Source organism: Phyllobates terribilis, unplaced genomic scaffold, assembly GCF_046119375.1.
Source record: "Phyllobates terribilis strain yellow unplaced genomic scaffold, ASM4611937v1 Scaffold_8__6_contigs__length_399053987, whole genome shotgun sequence".
Classification (NCBI taxonomy): Eukaryota; Metazoa; Chordata; class Amphibia; order Anura; family Dendrobatidae; genus Phyllobates; species Phyllobates terribilis.
In genome coordinates this window covers 113,068,146-113,088,040 of record NW_027362768.1, presented here as the reverse complement: position 1 = coordinate 113,088,040, position 19,895 = coordinate 113,068,146, and the positions used below count along the sequence as shown (strand labels likewise).

Sequence of the window (19,895 nt, the reverse complement as noted above, 5' to 3'; positions counted from 1 at the left end):
TGGAGCTATGAAACAAAACTGGAATCGTTCAGGTCTATGAATCAGCTGTAAGCCTGGAGGAGGAAGAATGAAGCATTTGCAGAAAAGAGCACCCTGCCTACAGTGAAGCATGGAGGTGGCTACAATGAAGCATAGTGGTGGCTAGGCGTAGCCTACGATGAAGCGTGGCGGTACATCAATGATGCTTCAGGGCTGCTATCCTTCCTATAGCACTGGAAACCTGTAGCATGTGTAGAACAAGATATTTTCAATCTACTATCAGGAGATACTGGTAGGAAACATCATGTCTTCTGTGAGGAGCTGAAGTTTGTGTCATTGGACTATCCAACAGGGCAGTGATCCCAAGCATACATCATAACTCCATAGAAAATCCTTGATTAGATAAGACAGTGGTTGCAACACAAATTCAAGATTTCTTGTGAACTGCAGGCCAAGATTCTATATGAACACTTTTAGAAGTTGGTGTCTAGTATGCATCATATTTACAGCAGGTCATAACAGCGAAAGGTGCTTTACTTGTTTGGTTTATTTGTAAGCAGCAGAATGTTTGTAAATTTTGCTAACAAACATATCTTTAAATGGTGTTTGCAACTGCACATATTTGAGGGACATCATTTATATGCCCTTTTCTTCAACATACTTGCCTACTTTTATTGATATACAGCATTCAAATGCCTCTGTAGGAGTCCACACTAAAAAAACTCCAGGCTTAAGCCATCGCCACAAGTCTATATTCTTGTAATTGGGGTTAAATGTGCATCAACACCGAAACAAGGTGACCACGACCTCTTATGCTAACCACAGAAAACTAAATGTGACCAAACACATTGTCACTGCCCAATACACCTTCAACCATTAACTAGCTGAGGTATCAACTCCCCATCGAAGGAAGATGCCAAGGAGAACTGTGGATGGGGGAAGGAGGAGGAATCGAGCTTTGGGTTTAATTATGCCAAGTGACTGTGAGCATCTTCTCTCTCACCATTTGGAACACGTACACATCTAAGCCTGGTGTACGTATCTATAGGGGACTGAATTACAGATCTTTTGTCTGACATTTACTTAAAGAGGGTGTTTTTAAATTTTCACCACAAAAGCTACACAAAATGGGTGAAGATTACACAATTTTTAATTTTTATCTTAATGGTAAGATGGACCAATCAGCACTTCAGGTCACTAGTGGTAGCATATTGTTGTGGAAATGTTTTCTTGGCAAACATGGAGGTCTTCTCATTTTTTTCTCAGGATCTTTCCTGATGACTGGCCCAAACTGCAATTTCCTATGCTGCAAGCAGAGGTAGCTTTTTCTTCGTTTCTTGGCAGAATTGGAGAAGCACAGGGTCCAGTGACCTGACCAGCTTCTCCGCTGTTCTTCCAGGTGCTTCGCTCCTTGCTTAAGAGACAGACTGTGACGATATAGCTTATAATCTTAATCAGCCAGACGGTTAGATTTGTTAAGCCACGAGAAATAAACTATTATCTTTACGTTGACTTGTGAATGTATATGCATTTTTGTGGCTGGTCAAGAAGGACAGACCAGTATTTGTATAAAACTGAATGTTGACTTGTCTTCATTTGGAAACAATGATGTTTGTTAATATGCTAGTGATATATTGTACTAAGCCAGCTAGATGTGAATTCAAAGAGCAGGAAAGATACAAACTATGTAAATTGATTAGCTCAAACAATGAGACCTGAGCCCTGTGAGCTCTGCCCTTTCCCCCCAACCTGTGCCTGATGACCTTAGCCACCTATGTAAACATAAAAAAGTTTTTTCTATCCTGCTGCAAAGAGAATCAAGGAGAATCAGAAAGACTTTTACAAGGAGAATGAGAGACATCTTTCAGGACAGTGGATGGATAGCATGACTGCTCCATCCAAAGACACACAGATTTGGATTCTACATGATTCCGGCCTTAGGGTATATGGCCCTGACTGGAAAGATACGAATCTGCTCCATTGACCATCAGAGAACCCATGGATATGTTTTTTGGGGTTGCAAGGTGGGACCCTACGGTCGCCAGGAACCCATGGAGACATTCGCAGAAGCCAGATTGGGACCAGTCAGTCATCTGGCCCCATGGAAACTCTCAGAGAGGCCAGGGTGGGACCCTCGGGTCTTCTGACATTGATCCTCGATGGACTGCTAGCTTCCTAAGCTTGCCACTACCTTCTCTCTGTGGGGGCCTATCAGAAAAGGGGGGGCCACTGGTTGAGGTAGTTGGCCCTGGAAGTCCCAAAGTCACAGCTGTTCTATCCCAGGCGGGCCAGCGGAAGGGTGAGGACTGTGTAATGTTGTACCACCTTGGGTATTTGCTGGGACTGTTCTGTGTGTTTATTGTCCTTTTTGTGGTTCAATAAAGTATTACCACACTGTTTTACCCTCACCCTGTGTTGTCTGAGTAGTATTACACCCACTGAAGACCCCGGGTCTTCACACCGACCATGGCTGATAGACTGCAGCTGTGGCCATAATCTAAGCAATGAGCAGTAAACTATAGAAGTAAAAATCCCTTTGTTCTTAAATAGAGAGAATTTTTAATAATTTCAAAGTTGCTTGTTTTTACAAGTACTTTTACCCTTTTAAGAAGATGAGACAACCACTTTAATGCCAATAGTCACGCGTGAATAACAAAGGCTAGCATTCTGTTGACCACTTATGTCCAGTCTACTCATCTTCTAACAGCCAAATCAAGTCATCCTAGCAAGTTCTTGTCTTCTCGAATGATTGCACAATTGTGACAATGACTTTATGGTAATATTGACTACACAGTTACCAGAACAAATCCTTTATCCCCTCATCAGGACAGTGAGATTATATTTGCTACTTGTATAATAATGCCAACAGCTTTGTCTTTTAATTCACATTTTCCTGACTCGTCTGACTCTCTGGTGCACATCTACACATTCCCACCCTCTAGCATACCTCATTACGGGCTGCAAGGCTTTTATGTTTTTGGAGTCTCATAAATGTTGACAGGACCTAACTGGAAATGTTACAGAAGTGATCTGGCTATATTTCAATATCATGTGTAGGGTGGAAGTAATACTAAGGAAAAAATAACTTGATGTGCACACGACTAAAGAAGGACTCTAATCAGACATAATAACCCTATGATTTGGGGAACAAATGAAGAAACGTTTTTGGCAGGGCTGTGGAGTCGGAGTCGGAGTCGTGGAGTCAGAGTTAGTTTTGGTCGGAGTTGGTATAAATGTACCGACTCCGACTCCAGCTTTAAAAAAAAATGTATTAATATTTCATAATTGAACTTTCATATGAATTTTATAAATGTTACTCATATATGTTCTATCAAACTATGAACAACAGTGATAAGCAGTTCTGCTGGAGATAGACATTTCTTACTTCTTGTGTGTCACTGTTCTCCACTGCCCTTATCTAATCTTATACTTGGTTAACCTCATGCTGCCCCAACCCCCCTACTTACAATGTATGAAACTGAAAGTGAAAATGTGTTGCAAATTCTTAGTAGTAAAGCTCCTCCTCTAGACTAGATGTTTACTAGGTGTGAGTCTTCCAAGCATCTCACAGCTGCTACTCAGAAGAGGAAGACTGTAAGAAGTATTATCCTTTCAACAAACTTTGCATCAGTTAACTGTGAGTACATGAGGAATAACAGTATTACTGACCATTATATCAATTGTACGACCTGGCAATAATTTTGTACAATTGTTTTTAGGAAAAACAATTGTCATTTGAATTGTGAATGCAGAATTAAAAACCTGAGAATGTCAAAGAAGCGTCACATTAAATCAGCTGTATTTGAACATTTCACCATCCCTCAAGATAGAAAACATTATGTCTGTCAGTGTATGACAAATGATCCAGACGAAAACAAATGCTGTGAAGCCAAGATCAGTGCATATTCAGGCAAAGATAAAAATGCTCCTACCAGAGCTTCTAATCTAAAGAGACATTTGCAGCGCTTTCATCCAGAAGTACTGAAAGCAGTGGATGAGAAAGACTGCATCCAAACCAATGAACCAGTGCCCGGCTCTTCCAGCCAAACAAAGGAGCAGAGAACTTTGCAGCCATCAGTTGCAAGATATTTTGTCAGTGACAAAGTTACTGTGACAATGACAGTAGATACATTTAAAAAACAGATTATAGAGCTTGTTGTAAAGGATAGTGTGCCTATTTCATTATTTTCACGACCAGCTTTTATGTGTCTGAATGGGGAAATGGCCCTCAAGCTTGGTGTTTCTCTGGAGAGAGAGTATTAGAAAATTAGTAATCAAAGAAGCTTTTAAACAAAAGGAAGAACTTAAAAAAACTCTCAAGGGACGCTTTCTGTTTCTTAAAATGGATGCCTGCTCACGTCACAGAGTGAACTATTTTGCCATCAATGTCCGATTTGTTTGTGACAAAAATGAAATAGTTACCAAGACATTGGCAGTAAAAGACACCAAAGCGCATCACACCAGTGAGTTTCTCCAGGTCTTGGTGGAAAAGGTTCTGCAAGACTATGAACTTAAAAAAGAGCAAGTTCTTTCTGTCGTAACTGACAATGCTTCAAATATAAGTACTATTAAGCTAATGAATGAGAGTAATGATGGTGACCAGCAGCTAGAAGAACATTCTGGGTCCACAGACACAGAAATGTTTGAAATAGAGGAACACCGTATTGTAACTAAGGAGCAAACTGAAGTTGCTTCAGATGAACAGCAACATGATAGTTTAGATGATCTTGTTGAAACTGTGTCAATACGTTCTTTCATTCATCACATGCGCTGTGTTGTGCATACGCTACAGCTGGCTATAAGAGACAGTCTGCAAGAAGGACATGCTGCTGCACTGATTGGCAAAGTGAGAAAATTGGCTACTGTTGCCAGAACCCGTCAAGTTGACTCAATTTTGAAGAGACGTGCTGGAAAAGGGGCAATTATTGATCAAGCCACACGATGGGGCAGTACTTACTTAATGATTCAGTGCTTGGTTGAACTGAAAACCTTTCTTGTAGACATGGCTAACCCTCAACTGACGCTAAATGAAAGTCAGTGGAATCAGGTGACTGAGCTGGAAAAATTGCTAGAGCACCCATTTACTGTGACTAAAAAATTACAAGCAGAGGACTTAACTCCAGGTATTTTCTTAAAGGAGTGGAAGAACCTGATGTTTCGCCTGTCCCAAAGAGGAGGGTTAATTGCAAGTGGCATTGCTACATCAATGAAACGGAGAGAGGAGCTACTATTACAAAATAACATTCTTTTGGCAGCTGTTTATGTAGACCCAATGCATCGGATTCTTCTAGATGATCAACAGCTAACTAAAGGAAAAGAAGCTCTGTTTAAAATAGCAGTAAGGATGAAAGGGTTGCAGAACAGTCAGGAGGAACAAGAAGAATTTGGTCGTCCTGCCACATCTTCACCCTCATCATCAACTGATGAAGAATTTAATTTAGAAAAATATTTGGATCACAAGGATCGTGCAAAGTGTTCCCGCATAGAAGAAGAGTCATCCCCATCAAAGAACACAGCCAGTACATTTCAGCAGAATTTTTCATGTGCACTAAAAGAAATTGAGAAATTTGACAGTTCATCAAAAATAACAGTGCAACAAGCGATTCCTCTGTATCCTGACATTGTCAGAGATGTTGCCCGAGTGGTTACTGCTTTGCCACCAACCCAAGTTAGTGTAGAGAGGTTGTTCTCTGCTCTCAAAATAATTAGATCAGATTTGAGGGCATCCATGAAGGAGGATCTGACAGAGGCAATACTTTTTCTGAGGACAAATTTATAGATTTCTTCTTATTAACTACATAACTGTGTTTATTGCATATTTACTTACAAGAGTTTATAAAAGTTATTTGCTATATTCTAATAAATATAGTTTTTGCTCTAAGTGGTCTGATTACTTATATGACGGTGAGAAACTGAATAAGCACGATGTTAATATTTTACAACAGTAAATTTATTGTTACGAATTGGCCATTTATGAAGGAGTCGGAGCCGGAGTCGGAACCTGATAAAATCCAGGAGTCTGAGTCGCAACTGTGGCTTACCGACTCCACAGCCCTGGTTTTTGGTGCCTCAGGTCTTGGGATTGATCTTGGGTATATCCAGTCCTCTGAATCAGAATGTAATTCATTTTTTTTTGTAGTAGCTCTAGTTTTAATGTACGGTTGCCCACACATGAATTTGGGATTTTTCCTTGACAGGAGTTTTAATTAAAGAATTAAAGATGGTCTGTAAGGTATGTGAGAAATACTTGAATACTCATTTAAATGCACATTGCATTTAATAAGTATTAAGGTGTTAGTCAAATACATAACAGACCATCTGTGATTCTATACCAACTCTATCGGCAGCTTGTTCCTTAGAAATGTGTGGCAACGCAGTAGAGCATTTGGCAACCTCGGTGACGTCTTCTCACTTCAAGCAGAGTTAGCGTGGTCCTGGCTTTGAGAGTGAAAGGTTGGTATTAACTAGATGCTGTATGTTCCTTCCTAGAATACTTGAGAATTCGAAAGGTGTGGTCTTTACTTATTCAGCAGAAGACCATACTTTAATTTTTTTTGGATTTTGTGTAATCTTTTTTATATTTTTCACCCTTGAAGGTGATTATATGGCATCCTCATGAAGACAGTGTTTGAATCATCCCAATTGCTTTTGCTACGTTGTTGGAGAGTATAAATTAAGGGAACAAAGAAAATCCATTTCTGATTTTGTGAAAAGGTCATACCTAAGCTATTTCAAAATAAAATTGGGGGACCAAGATAAGACATGGGCTCCACACATTGTCTGTAAAACTTGTATTTAGCACCTTGGGCAGAGGTCAAATGGTACGTGGAAATGTCTGAAACTTGGTCTGGAGAGAACATCGGAATCACCGTGATTGTTAGGTCTGTGTGGTTAACATAAAGGGCATTAATTGACGTAATCTGAGTAACTGGATGTATCCTGCGCTAGACTCGGAATAACAACCTGTTTTACACTCAGATGAAATACCAGCCCATTATTCAATAAGCTAGAAGAGCTCCTTGAAGATGAATCCTGTTCTTCAAACAGTAGCCATGATGACTGGGATTTTGAAGAAACCTCATCAGTACCACAAGTTTTTAATCACCTGGAGCTCAATGACCTCGTTGGAGAGCTAAATGTCCCATAGAAATCAGCAGAATTATTGGCGCCTAGATGAGCAGAGAAGAATTTATTACATCCGGAAACTAAAATCAAATACTATCCCTACAGAGAAAAGGATTTACTGCCATTCTTCTCGGAAGAAAGTGATTTTTTGTTTATTGCAACACTGTTCAAGACTTGCTGATGAAAATGTGCATATCAGAACATCGACAAGGCGAATGGCGGCTGTTCATAGACCATTCTAAGTAGAGCCTAAAAATGTGTGCTTTTACAAAATGGAAACAAATATGGGCCAATCCCAATAGGTCACTCAACTAAGATGACTGAAGAGCAAAACACAATTGATCTGGTCCTACAGAAAATATCATATCACAATCCCCAGTGGCCAATCTGTTTTGATTCTAAAGATGGTGAATGTTCTCCTGGGACAGCAGAGTGGATACACTATTCCTGTTTTATATGTCTCTGCATTAGTAGATCAAAAAATGAGCAGTGGTTCAGAACACATGGTAGTAGGAGAAAAGAATGTAATTGAAGAACCATTGGTTGACAGAAATAAGATAATTTTACCACCACTGCACATCAAACTAGGTGTAATGAAGCATTTTGTAAAGACTGTAAACAAAGAGGGAAGATGCTTCAACTACATCTGCAGAAAATTTCCAGCCCTGACCACGGAGAAGCTAAAAGCTGGTATTTTTGAGTCTTCAAATCAGAGGACACACTTCAAAGATTCATTAAACGTTGCTGAGGCAGCTGTATGGTCTTCTTTCACTATGGTTGTACAGAATCTTCTTGAGAACTATAAAGCAGAAAGCACTCTTTCTACTAGTTCAGCGTAATTATCTTCTTTCAGTCACCTTGGCTGTACCATGAGTATCAAGGTGCATTATCTCCACAGCCACTTGAACCATTTCCTAGAACACCTTGGTGACCTAAGTGAAGAGTAGGTTGGACGATTCAGAACAGAGAACACAGATCAGAACGTTAGACAGTGTTTCATTTCATTTTAAAAAATGAACTAATTTAGAAATTGATGGGGCAAGGCCCACTGTCCATATTAAATGCTTGTGATCAACGGGCCCTGAGACTACTGCATTAAAAAACACGCATGAGTCGGTCCTGCAAATCACTTATGAGCTCAGAAAAACTTTAATTGCCTCTGAACACAGTTTGTCATGCAATCCACAACTGCAAATTAAGACTCTGTCATATAATAAAGAAGCCATCTATCCACACCATCCAGAAACGCTGCCGTCTTCTCTTGGCCAAAACTCATTTACAGCAGGTGAAATAAGTATTGAACATGTCACCAGTTTTCTAAGTAAATATATTTCTAAAGGTTTTATTAACATGAAATTCTCACCAGACATCGGTAACAACCCAAGGAGCAAAATGAACATAAACCCTTCTGTGAATAAATAAAAAGCAAGTGTATTTAAATAAAACAGGGTTCTTAGTAACACTGTTTTTGATCAAAAATAGTATAAAAGCTATCCCACCACGACAAGGTAAACCCGTTCGGGATAGTCCTACTCTGTCTAATATTAAAAACCTTACCATGTTTCAAAGTTGACCTCTGTGTGAATAAGGGCAGACAAAGGACCGGGTCTCGAACTGTGGACAACAGCCAATGAAGCTTTTTAAATGTATTATCCAGCTCTAGGAATGGAGGCCACACCCTGGTTTGCACAAAATGCAAAAAAGACAAAGAAAAAACACAAAATTTGAGCTTGGTTTAAGGTGGTATACATGCAGCACCTAAATACATGTTTCACAATGGCCATGAATCAGAAAAACCTACAAGAAGCAAAATGAACATAAACCCTGCTGTAAATAAATAAAAAACAAGTGCATTTAATTAAAATAGGGTTCTTAATAACACTGTTTTTAATCAAAAATAGTATAAAAGCTATCCCACCACGACAAGGTGAACCCACTATCCCTACTGAGCATCATATAGAGGTTCTAGAACAATATATGCTTCATCCAGACAAGGTCTGGTTCAGGGAAGGCCTTGTCTATTTCGGCAAGACAATGCTAAGCCACATACTTCATCCATCGCAACAGCATGGCTTCACAGAAGGAGATTTCGGATGATGAAACTGCTGCCTGCAGTCCAGACCTTTCACCAATAGAAAACTTTTAGCGCATTATGAAACAAAATATTTGGCAACGACCCAGGAATGTTGAGTGCTGGAATCTTGCATGAGAAAAACTCCAGCAATTGGTTTTCTCACTTCCCGGGTGTTTGCAGGTTATTGTCAAAAGACTGGATGACACACAGTGATAGGCATGGTCCTGTCCTAATTTTTTTGAAATGTGTTGCCGCCATTTATTTCTTAATGAGTTTTTTTATTTTTCCAATGAAATGGAAAAATGTCAAACGTTCATTGATTGACAAAAAAAAAGTTTTAAGTGATATGATAGACAATACCGAAAACTGAATTTGTGACAGCTGTGAATAGAAATACTTATAATTACAAATTCCTCTGAGCCTCATTAATGTATTAATTTTGGTACAATTTTGTCTTAGGGAGTGCTGAGAAGAAGAGATCTAATCCAGGCAGAGCTTGATGCCAAAGTAGATGCTCTGGTGAACAGAAAAGCTGACCAAGTAATTGTAAGTTCTAAGCTTGTTTCTCTGGTAATTTTCATTGTTCTTCAGTTTGATTGATGTACTTTGTCCTACAGACGACACTTGCTGCTGGTGGAGCGAAAAAGGGTCACATTTCACAATAGATCTCATGTAGCAAAGCTGTCCTGGAGAAAAAGTGGCCTCGTAGTCTGTATTGACTAGTGAAGTTTTATTTCGTAACACTCAGAATCTGATAACTCAAGGAAACAATTTGCTATGTATAAGAAAATATTTAAACATTCTTAATGAGTACATTGAAAATTCAAGTTACATAACATGAAAATCATTGTTAATAACTTGTTCTACATTTTTGTCCTGTATTAGCTGAGGCTGTCTTCTCCATGACTAAAGCTAAAATGCAGAATTAAATTTTTTTTTTGCGGTTATCATAGAGCAGTACCTTATGGAAACTCTGATTGCAGCTAAGGCTGTGATTACACCTTGTCTTGGTCCTTGTCTATGACTCCTTCGGGGGCTTCTGTTTGATTTTTTGAAAATCTGAATTCAGATGTGTTTTCGCTAGAGCAGTTTGACTTTAGTAAGACAATCGAATGTCAGACCTCTTTTCAAGCAGTGCTCATTCTTTCAGCACGACCCAATAGTAAAGGGGCCCCTTCTGTAAAAATTTAATTTCAAGACAAAAGCATGACTCATCGCCTAAGAGGATAGACCTCCATTCCATCCTCCATGGCCATTTTGCTCCACACCATGATAGCCTTTGCCTCATGCTTGACTTCACGCCACCTCTCTCGAAGGCTATCATGGTGCAGATTTAAACAGCCATGGAGGATGGAATGGAGTCTATCCTCTTCAGTGAGGAGTCCCTCTTTTGTTTTTGAGTCAATGATAGCTGGAGATTGGTCTAGGAATCACACGCACAACTCCATGAAAAGGCCTTCAGAAGGGAATGTCTCACTGGTCCTACTCCGTGGATTATGGTGTGGCATGGCATAATGTATGGTAGACACCCCTCTATTCTTCATTATACCAACAGCTTAATGATACACTGACTTGTTTGTGGAAGCAAAAAAAAAAAAAGGTAGGTGTCGTACTATGTGGCAGTGTACCATCCCCACCACTGGAGCCAGCAGTATATCACGGTTAGCTCTTACCAAATACTCCCCATATTGGGAAGTATTTGGCACAGGCTGTGCTTACATTACATTGGAAAGTGGACATCAGCAATGAAGACATACTGGGAACCATCTTCTAGTCTTGAGCCATGTTTCGGGATGCTGCTCCCTCCAGCCATCACTTGCCATTCTTCTTCAGCCTATCGGTACAGTATAGGTAGAAGAGGCCGGTGACAAAAATTAACCCACAAAAAGGAGGGAGAAAATTGATGGCACCCAGCAGCATTGCCTTTTATCTATGGAGCAGCGTGCAACCTTAAAGAAGATGGGAAACATGAGAGAAATAAGTGATTAAAACGGAGTCCAAGCATTAATCCTTGGTACTCCAATTCCCTCGTTAAAGTAAATGGATATGTGAGGGAGTAAAATGTGTATCTCTTCTACGGGGATAAAGCTGTAACTTCCCACAGAGTGCTCAGCACGGAGAACTTTATTAACCTTCGTCCGGCTGAGTAGGTACAATTGTAACTATTCCGTTTTAAAATTGCAATAACTTTTTTTCGAAAAGCCGTAGAGGGCTGAAATTTCGTGACATCTCTGCAGTTTTGGTCCAGAATATATTGGCCAAATTTCAATAAAATATCTCCACCCCCTTCCGAGATAAGGGGTCGAGATATTTTTGCATCCATAACAAGCTGCATAGGTACAAATGTACCCTCATATATTTTGAATGAAGATAATGCAAGGAAAAAAGAATAATATTTTTTTTAATGATAATGCTATTTTATTATTATAAACATGTAAAAAAAACTGTTCATTTACATTATAAAAGAAAATGTAAAACTTTTTTTTTAATGATTTTCTTCGCAAGTAATGCATGTTGTAATTGCTACCGAGTGTTCATCGCAAATGGGTTTCACACAAACCACACAAGACTTTCTATTCTTACGTTGTTTTCGTCTCAGGTCTCGGCAGACATAGCAACTACCAACAACAGGGGAGGGTCCACGACTACCATGAGGTATTTGAGGGCCAGCTGCTGCTTGCGATGCTACCAGAATGCATTGTCCAAGCACCATTTCTACTGCACCTCGAAGAAAATGGTTTCTCATCATCATTCGGTTTGTACTACGATCTTCAATTGCAGGCATACACAGCTGATTTGCGAGATCTTTCAGGAACTTTCTTCGTTGATCCTTTGTCCTGAAGCTTGGATTGTGTTCTCTGTAGATGATGTAGGATGCTAACCCAGTGACGTCAATCATATTGTAGAAAAAGAGGCCAACGTAATGTTCGTCGTTTCACAGTGTACTCTCCCAACATTTTATCCATAACATCAACTCCGCCTTTTGTTTTGTTGTAGTATTTTATTATCTCTGGCTTGGCTGCTAGTGTCTCTTCAACTTCTCCCGTCATGTGCATAGATGATAGAAGCACGACTGATTTGTTCTTCTTTGGTACATATGAACAGACTGTTGCATCATGATTGTAGGCAAAATTTGTCGAGTTTACAGGCCTTTCTTTGGCAGGCTGCATGTTGCTAGGTAGGAACCTTTTGTTTTTTCTCACTGTACCAACTAGTGTCATGTTCCAGGAGTTCAATACCTTAGCTAGTTCCATGGTTGTAAAGAAGTTATCGGTGGTGACATTTCTTCCAGAGCCTTTATACGAGCTCACTAGGTCCAATACTGTTCGTTCACCAATGTTTACTTGTTGAGGACCATCAGTTGGTTTCCCAGTGAAGAGCTGACCTTGTAATGGGTAGGTGTTTGACGAGTCACAAGCCCAGAAAATCTTTATGCCATATTTAGCTGGTTTTGAAGGTATATACTGGGTAAATTTAGTATGGCCTCTAAATGGAAATAATTGCTCGTCGACGGTGATACAATTATATGGCTTGTAGGCTCTCTCCAGATTTCTTTTCAGCATTGTCCAGATGTCCCGTATTGGTGCAGCTTTATCTGTTTGCACACGTTCTGCACGTGTATTTTCGTTGTCAAATCTGATAAATCTGAGTATCCTCTTGAAGCGGTCACGAGACATGGCTGCACGTATAAGAGGCAGAGCAGCAACATTCCACATTTCCTCCAGATTCTCTTTGTTGTCTCTGTGCACACCAGCAGCAATCAGTATGCCCAAAAATGCATGGAGTTCAGTTTCAGTAAATTGCTTGAATGTTTTTTGTGGTGGCCGTTCAGAAGAATCAGGAAAACTTTGTACCAGTTCGTTGTTGTAAGCATCACAAACTCTCTTGGCCTTTCGATTCGTTACTCGTAATATGATGTCACACATCTCGGGAGTCATGATTGACTTGAATAGCTCTTTTGCTGTATACAGGTTGCTGATTGCTGCAGGGCCACCTCTTTGTCGTAGGACATTACGAGATTTTGTTTGTGCATTTGGCAGTGGATCACTACACCATTGAGTTTTATCCTTAGCAGTCCAAATGTCGCCTGCACTTTGAGGCACAGACTCATCCTCAACACTTTCGTCTAAGTCGTATTCTTTTTCCTGCTCTGACTATTTCTTGTTCAATGTCTGAATCTTCTTCAGTAACATCCACTTGTGGTACATAGTTTTCATCATCAGATGCAACATATGGTTCTTCCTCATGCTCAGAATCAGATTCTTCTAGCATTCGCATTATTTAGTCAGACGTAAATATGAAAAAATTAAAAATAAATAATTTTCTGAAATACTACACAATACTACATTATTGGCTTTTCACAAAATGATACTAACCTGCAAACACGTTTTCTTGGATTATGGCGGAAACTAGATCCAGCATCACTATCACTCATGATGACTTGGTAGATGAATTTTGGCTTCGTAATTTAGTTCAGTAACACGTGGCAAGTAGAATGAAACTCGATTCTAAAGTTCAGATAAAAAAGTAAATTATTTCTAGTGATAATTATTATAAATGTCATTTATACATTATGTAAACCGTATACGGTTTCAGAATTTTCATTCCATCTTCGACTGTTTTTTCGACCAATAGGAAAATTGTAACAGAGCCACCATCTTTATTTTGTGCTGAATATAAGTAAAACATCGTAAAACAATATGTAGATACTAATTATTATCCATTTTTCGTATAAAAATCATACCTATGGTGATAAGTTTCATACAAAATATATGTAAGCCATGTCCAGGCTCAAAGACAATTTCTGACTGTTCTGTCCCCACATAAGGCGAATGAAGGTATAACTGGCTGTTAGATGCTGTGAGACTTTCCTACCTTCGTATCCAAGAAATTGAAGACTTCAGAAGCCTAGAAATGTGTGTGCTCACAGCAATGAGATGAACAGCAAAATGGCTACTGAGAGGAGGGAGGCAGGAAGAGTAGTAGAAGCCACTCCCAGTTTGAATCAACTCGCAACATAAGTGAGCAGTAACAACACTGGCCAATAGATATCAGAATAACATTTGTAGCTGAATGAACTTTAGTTTCTGAAACCAAGTAAAGGAGAAAGTCTTCCCACAGTGGAGGTATATATGAAGGTACAATTGTACCTCTGCAACCTGTTAACGTTGTAAAATTATGCAGCCTGACGAAGGTTTATGTCAATGTGATGTAAGTGGCGCCTCCCAATTTGAGTAACAGTGGATATGGCTTAATAAAGGTACACCAAACTTATACATTAATAAGCCTGGGAAAATCAATCTTATATAAATCTTGCAGAGAACCACAGGGGTTGACCCTGTGCTGAGCAGTCCCTTCTTCTGCTTGTAATCAGCGTTGGCAGAGTGGAGATGCTTAGCGATCCAACTGTAGACAAGTTATTGCAGAGAGGTTTCTGCTGCAGGCAGTTGTCCTACAGCCATACATGGGACACTGAGGAAGAGAACATGGCTGAGCACCTGAAGAAAGTTATTTCTGTGCATGGCCTGGGTTTAAGGGTCTTTTTTAAAGTCGTTTTCTATGTTATCATATTATCATCCTTTGGATTACCCATATTGATTAGGAGGACTTGACAGAGGTGTCACTGTACCTTGGCACTATTCATTTGAAAGTACCAAGCACATATGGATGTCATGCCGAGTACTGCAATGAAAGGGCCAGAAATTGCCACTGTCCATATGTTCTGTTGATCAGTGTAGTTCTTGGAAAATTCCTTTAAGTAACCAAAGACTGGGCGAGCGTTATTAGAAATTCGTAGGAAGATTTTTAAGCAGAGTAACCAGCTTCTGTACTCCTAATACAATCTAATTGAAGCCATTATGGAACCCCATCACATACCTCAGATCTGGATAATGTAACTGAATGCCGAAATCCTGGATCGTGCATATTTTTATTAACACTGGGAGTTGGATGCTGACATCACTGCCTGTAGTTTCAAATTAAAAAAAAAGTCTTTTGAATTTATTTTCTTATTAGAAATTCATGAGCGGTAGTTCAATAAAAGTCGGCCTGATGGTAATTCGCTCAGACTATTTTCTGACGGCATGTAGAGCAGCCCATCGGTTGTTTGATGTTTTTGTGAAGAAAGTCGATTTGATGGTTTTTTTGATCCTTTTACTCCGAAGTCTTCAGCTGCCCTCTCACCACCCGGCTTTCATTTATGTCTGTTACTGTTACATCTTTCCTAGCTGCCTCATTAATTCGCTGTCACTCGAGTACTTGCTTTCCAGATGTTGTCCAGAGGCATTAGCCTTGTGTTATCATTGTTTCATGCCAATGCTTTCTTCTAGTTGACCAGCAGATGATCTTTCAAGGTATTGTTCAGATTTCAGAAAATGTTAGTTGATTGTAAAGTATTCGTTTTCCATTACCTAGTACAATGGCTTAATGTGAGCCCCTGGAGAGGTTGCATCAAATTCCACTCAGCCCTTATGAGACCCAATTAGATAATGAAGATTATTTATTATACAGCTTTATATTCTATGGACAGGACAGTGATTAACATTTTTGCCTTCCAGCATCAGAGTTCTGATTTAGAATCCAACCAAGGCAATATCTGCATGGAGTTTGTATGCTCTTGCCTGTGTGGATTTCCTCTTGTGTACTGTAAGAAAGCAGCAGGTATCTGTCACTGAGGCAGCTGGCCTCAGTGTTGTAAGTCCCCAGGAAGTCTATACCAGTAACACTAGGTTACTGAGAAGGTTTTTATTTGACTGAATTTTTGGTCCGGGATTTAGGAGCGACCAAAGAGCCTGGGTGGGAAAGGTCACTCCCATACTTCAGCCCAGGTCTTACAGGCTTAATAAAAGGCATCTGGGTTAGCTTTGCAGAGTGTGTTGTGTTTGGACTGGTAGATAGTCTGCACTGCAGCCTAAGAGTTTGATGTAATACCAAGTTTGAGTTACTTTGCCTTACCCAGAGAAAGGACTGTTTTTGGTTATTCATTTGTGCTGAAGAAAGGCTGTTTTCATTTTTGGAGCTGTAAAGTTTGTGAAGGGCAAACTTAATTTTATTTTTGTTTTAGATAAACACCCTGCGCCTGTGCGTATCCAATCGTCTACCAGAGAGCTGAATCACTACAGTACTTTAATTTCCTCTTGCACTACAAAACTGCCCTGCATCAAGATAATATCAGTAGATATAAAGAAATTAATTGATGACCGCTAACATGCCTTTTTACTGACTTGGGGAATAGAATAGCATCCCTTGATGCCTCAAAATGCAGTAGATGTCAGCTGTTCACTATAACTGACACACTGTATCATCTGCCACGTTTGGTGTTATCACTGATCATGGCTGTTCAACTGTTTTAGATGCTGCAGTCAATACCAGCAAAGACATCTAGTTGGTTAATGAGTAGAAGAAAACCAGTTCACCAGAGCTCTATGCGTGTTGAAGCAAAGGATTCCATAGGACCAAAATGTAGAAACAGGTGAAGGAAAAATATATCCAGCTTTATTAAATGAAAACTTTTTTTTAGAAAATATGATAAAAAGATTCCATATTATGATTGTCAAAAGCAATGCATTTCAAACGCATGCTGCGTTCTTTATCAAAGCTACAAAATGTCAACTCCCATAATACATTAATGTAGCGAAGCACCAATAAGCATGAAGAAAGATATCACATGACAACCGCAAAAAAAAATATAAAACCATAACAAAAAATCAGGAGACAAAGTAAGAAATGCTTAATAATGAAAAATTATTTTTTTGCGTATAAACCCTAATACTCCTTTTCTGTGTCTTCCCAGTCTGATAACTCATTGGACCTGCAGCAGCTGGATTTATACGTCATGGAAATGTGCATGCACAACTAAATTAGATTAGCATAACCTTATTTAAAACCCTCATCTCCCTCAGCTAAAACCCTACTGTGCTTTTTCCTCCTATTTTTTTCCTGTCACCCATAACTTCCTGACATAGTAAATGCTGAGCCCCCAACTGCGCTTGTGCTGAAAGCAGCTAGCACCGACATAGATGCAATTCACACATATTGTAACGCTGAGTCACTTTTCATGGACAAGCCTTGAGTCAGGGTAGTCAAGGAATCCAAGGTCAAGGGCTGGGAGGAGGGTACTATCATAAACAGAGGGAAGAGACAAAGGTGTAGTCTGGTCACAGTCCGAAGTCAGAATTCCAAGGTCAGAGTGCGTCAAGGCAAAAGGGGTAATACAAATGGGTAGTCAGTAGGCAAATCCAAGGTCTGGCAACAGAAGATCAGGATGTCTGAATTCAGAGCACAGAGAACACACCACACTGAGCTGAAAGCTGTAACTGGAAGCTATCTGGGGCCAACAGCTTAAGTAGCTGGGTAATCAATTAAAACAGGGAACACCTGAAGTAACCTCAGCACCTCCCAGTCTCAAATTGGATGGCTGAGCTGTCAGTCAAAATACAGAACGCTGAGCACGCCCCTGCACTAGATTGGACGACTGAGCTGTCGGTCACAGACACACTGAGCGGTGGAATCGTGACACACAGCTTTCTGACATAGTAACTGCTGAGCCCTTTACTGAGCAGCTAGAGATACAAGCGGCAAGATCTCCTGCATCTGCCCTAGACTGAACTCTCAGTTTGTTAGGTCTTGGAATAACCTAATATCTTTTGCCAACACGTCATTGAATTATGTTTTTTTTTTGTTTGTTTGTTTTTTTTTTACATTTAAGAGTGTGGTCACCCCCTTTAATTCAGCATCACATAATCTGCTCCTATAATTCACGCACAGGAGCAGAATATAATTTTATATTTTAGAAGAATGAGCAGCGAGCACAAAAAGAGAACAGAAAAGCTGTTGGTAACAGATTTTAATTGTGCCTTTCCTTAGGAAAGTCCCTTTACCTCTTGCTAGTGAATTTTCATATGGCTTTCTATAATCCAATAATTGAGAATAGAATCATAGACTGTTTAGGGTTGGAAGGGACCTCCAGGGTCATCATGTCCAACCCTCTGCTCAATGCATATCTGAAGATCTGACACCTGTCCGATCCTGTTACTGCAGAATAAATTTTTTTTCATAGATGCGTAATATCCTATAGATATTTTGTATTTATTATAGATACAACAATGACCATTAAATATTCCAAAATCATCGCCAAGATCTGCGGGTTTGTGTACGTACGTATTCAATATTTGTACAGTGCATTGTGGAAGTACTTCGCCCCCTTGAACATTTTTACCTTTTGCCACATTTCTGGCTTCAAACATAAAGATATAAAATTCAAATTTTTTTGGGAAGAATCAACAACAAGTGGGACACAATCGTGAAGTGGAACGAAATTTATTGGATATTTTAAACTTTTTTAACAAATTAAAAACTGAAAAGTTAGGCGTGCAATATTATTCGGCCCCTTTACTTTCAGTGCAGCAAACTCACTCCAGAAGATCAGTGAGGATCTCTGAATGATCCAATGTTGTCCTAAATGACTGGTAATGATAAATAGAATCCACCTGTGTGTATTCAAGTCTCTGTATAAATGCACCTGCTCTGTGATAGTCTCAGGGTTCTGTTTCAAGTGCAGAGAGCATCATGAAGACCAAGGAACACACCAGGCAGGTCCGAGATACTGTTGTGGCGAAGTTTAAAGACTGATTTGGATACAAAAAAATTTCCCAAGTTTTAAACATCTCAAGGAGAACTGTGCAAGCGATCATATTGAAATGGAAGGAGAATCAGACCACTGCAAATCTACCAAGACCCGGCCGTCCCTCTAAACTTTCATCTCGAACAAGGAGAAGACTTATCAGAGATGCAGCCAAAAGGCCCATGATCACTCTGGATGAACTGCAGAGATCTACCGCTGAGGTGGGAGAGTCTGTCCATAGGACAACAATCAGTCGTACACTGCACAAATCTGGCCTTTATGGAAGAGTGGCAAGAAGAAAGCCCTTTCTCAGAGAGATCCATAAAAAGTCTCGTTTGAAGTTTGCCACAAGCCACCTGGGAGACACACCAAACATGTGGAATAAGGTGCTCTGGTCAGATGAAACCAAAATCGAACTTTTTGGTCACAATGCAAAACGATATGTTTGACGTAAAAGCAACACAGCTCATCACCCTGAAAACACCATCCCCACTGTCAAACATGGTGGTGGCAGCTTCATGGTTTGGGCCTGCTTTTCTTCAGCAGGGACAGGTAAGATGGTTAAAAGTGATGGGAAGATGGACAGAGCCAAATACAGGACCATTCTGGAAAAAAACCTGTTGGAGTCTGCAAAAGACCTGAGACTGGGGTGGAGATTTATCTTTCAACAAGACAATGATCCCAAACATAAAGCAAAATCTACAATGGAATGGTTCAAAAATAAATAAATGTATCCAGGTGTTAGAATGGCCAAGTCAAAGTCCAGACCTGAATCCAATCGAGAATCTGTGGAAAGAGCTGAAAACTGCTGTTCACAAACGCCCTCCATCCAACCTCAATGAGCTCGAGCTGTTTTGCAAGGAAGAATGTGCAAAACTGATAGAGACATACCCCAAGCGACTTGCAGCTGTAATCGCAGCAGAAGCGCTACAAAGTATTAACTCAAGGGGGCCGAATAATATTGCACGCCCCACTTTTCAGTTTTTAATTTGTTAAAGTTTAAAATATCCAATAAATTTCGTTCCACTTCACGATTGTGTCCCATTTGTTGTTGATTCTTCCCCAAAAAATTAGAATTTTATATCTTTATGTTTG

The 19,895-nt window shown here is 39.8% G+C and overlaps 1 protein-coding gene across 2 annotated transcripts in view; it reads left to right on the top strand.

The window, feature by feature from the left end:
- SNX7 (sorting nexin 7) overlaps positions 1 to 19,895 on the top strand; it is a 120,936-nt gene that overhangs the window by 59,681 nt on the left and 41,360 nt on the right. Inside the window, exons 7-8 of one of the 2 annotated variants that reach the window (XM_073643233.1) lie at positions 9,638 to 9,724; positions 11,778 to 11,933. In XM_073643233.1, coding sequence (XP_073499334.1) covers positions 9,638 to 9,724; positions 11,778 to 11,933 — 243 coding nt within the window. The remainder of the gene's footprint in view (positions 1 to 9,637; positions 9,725 to 11,777; positions 11,934 to 19,895) is intronic. The other variant, XM_073643234.1, reaches the window with a different exon arrangement.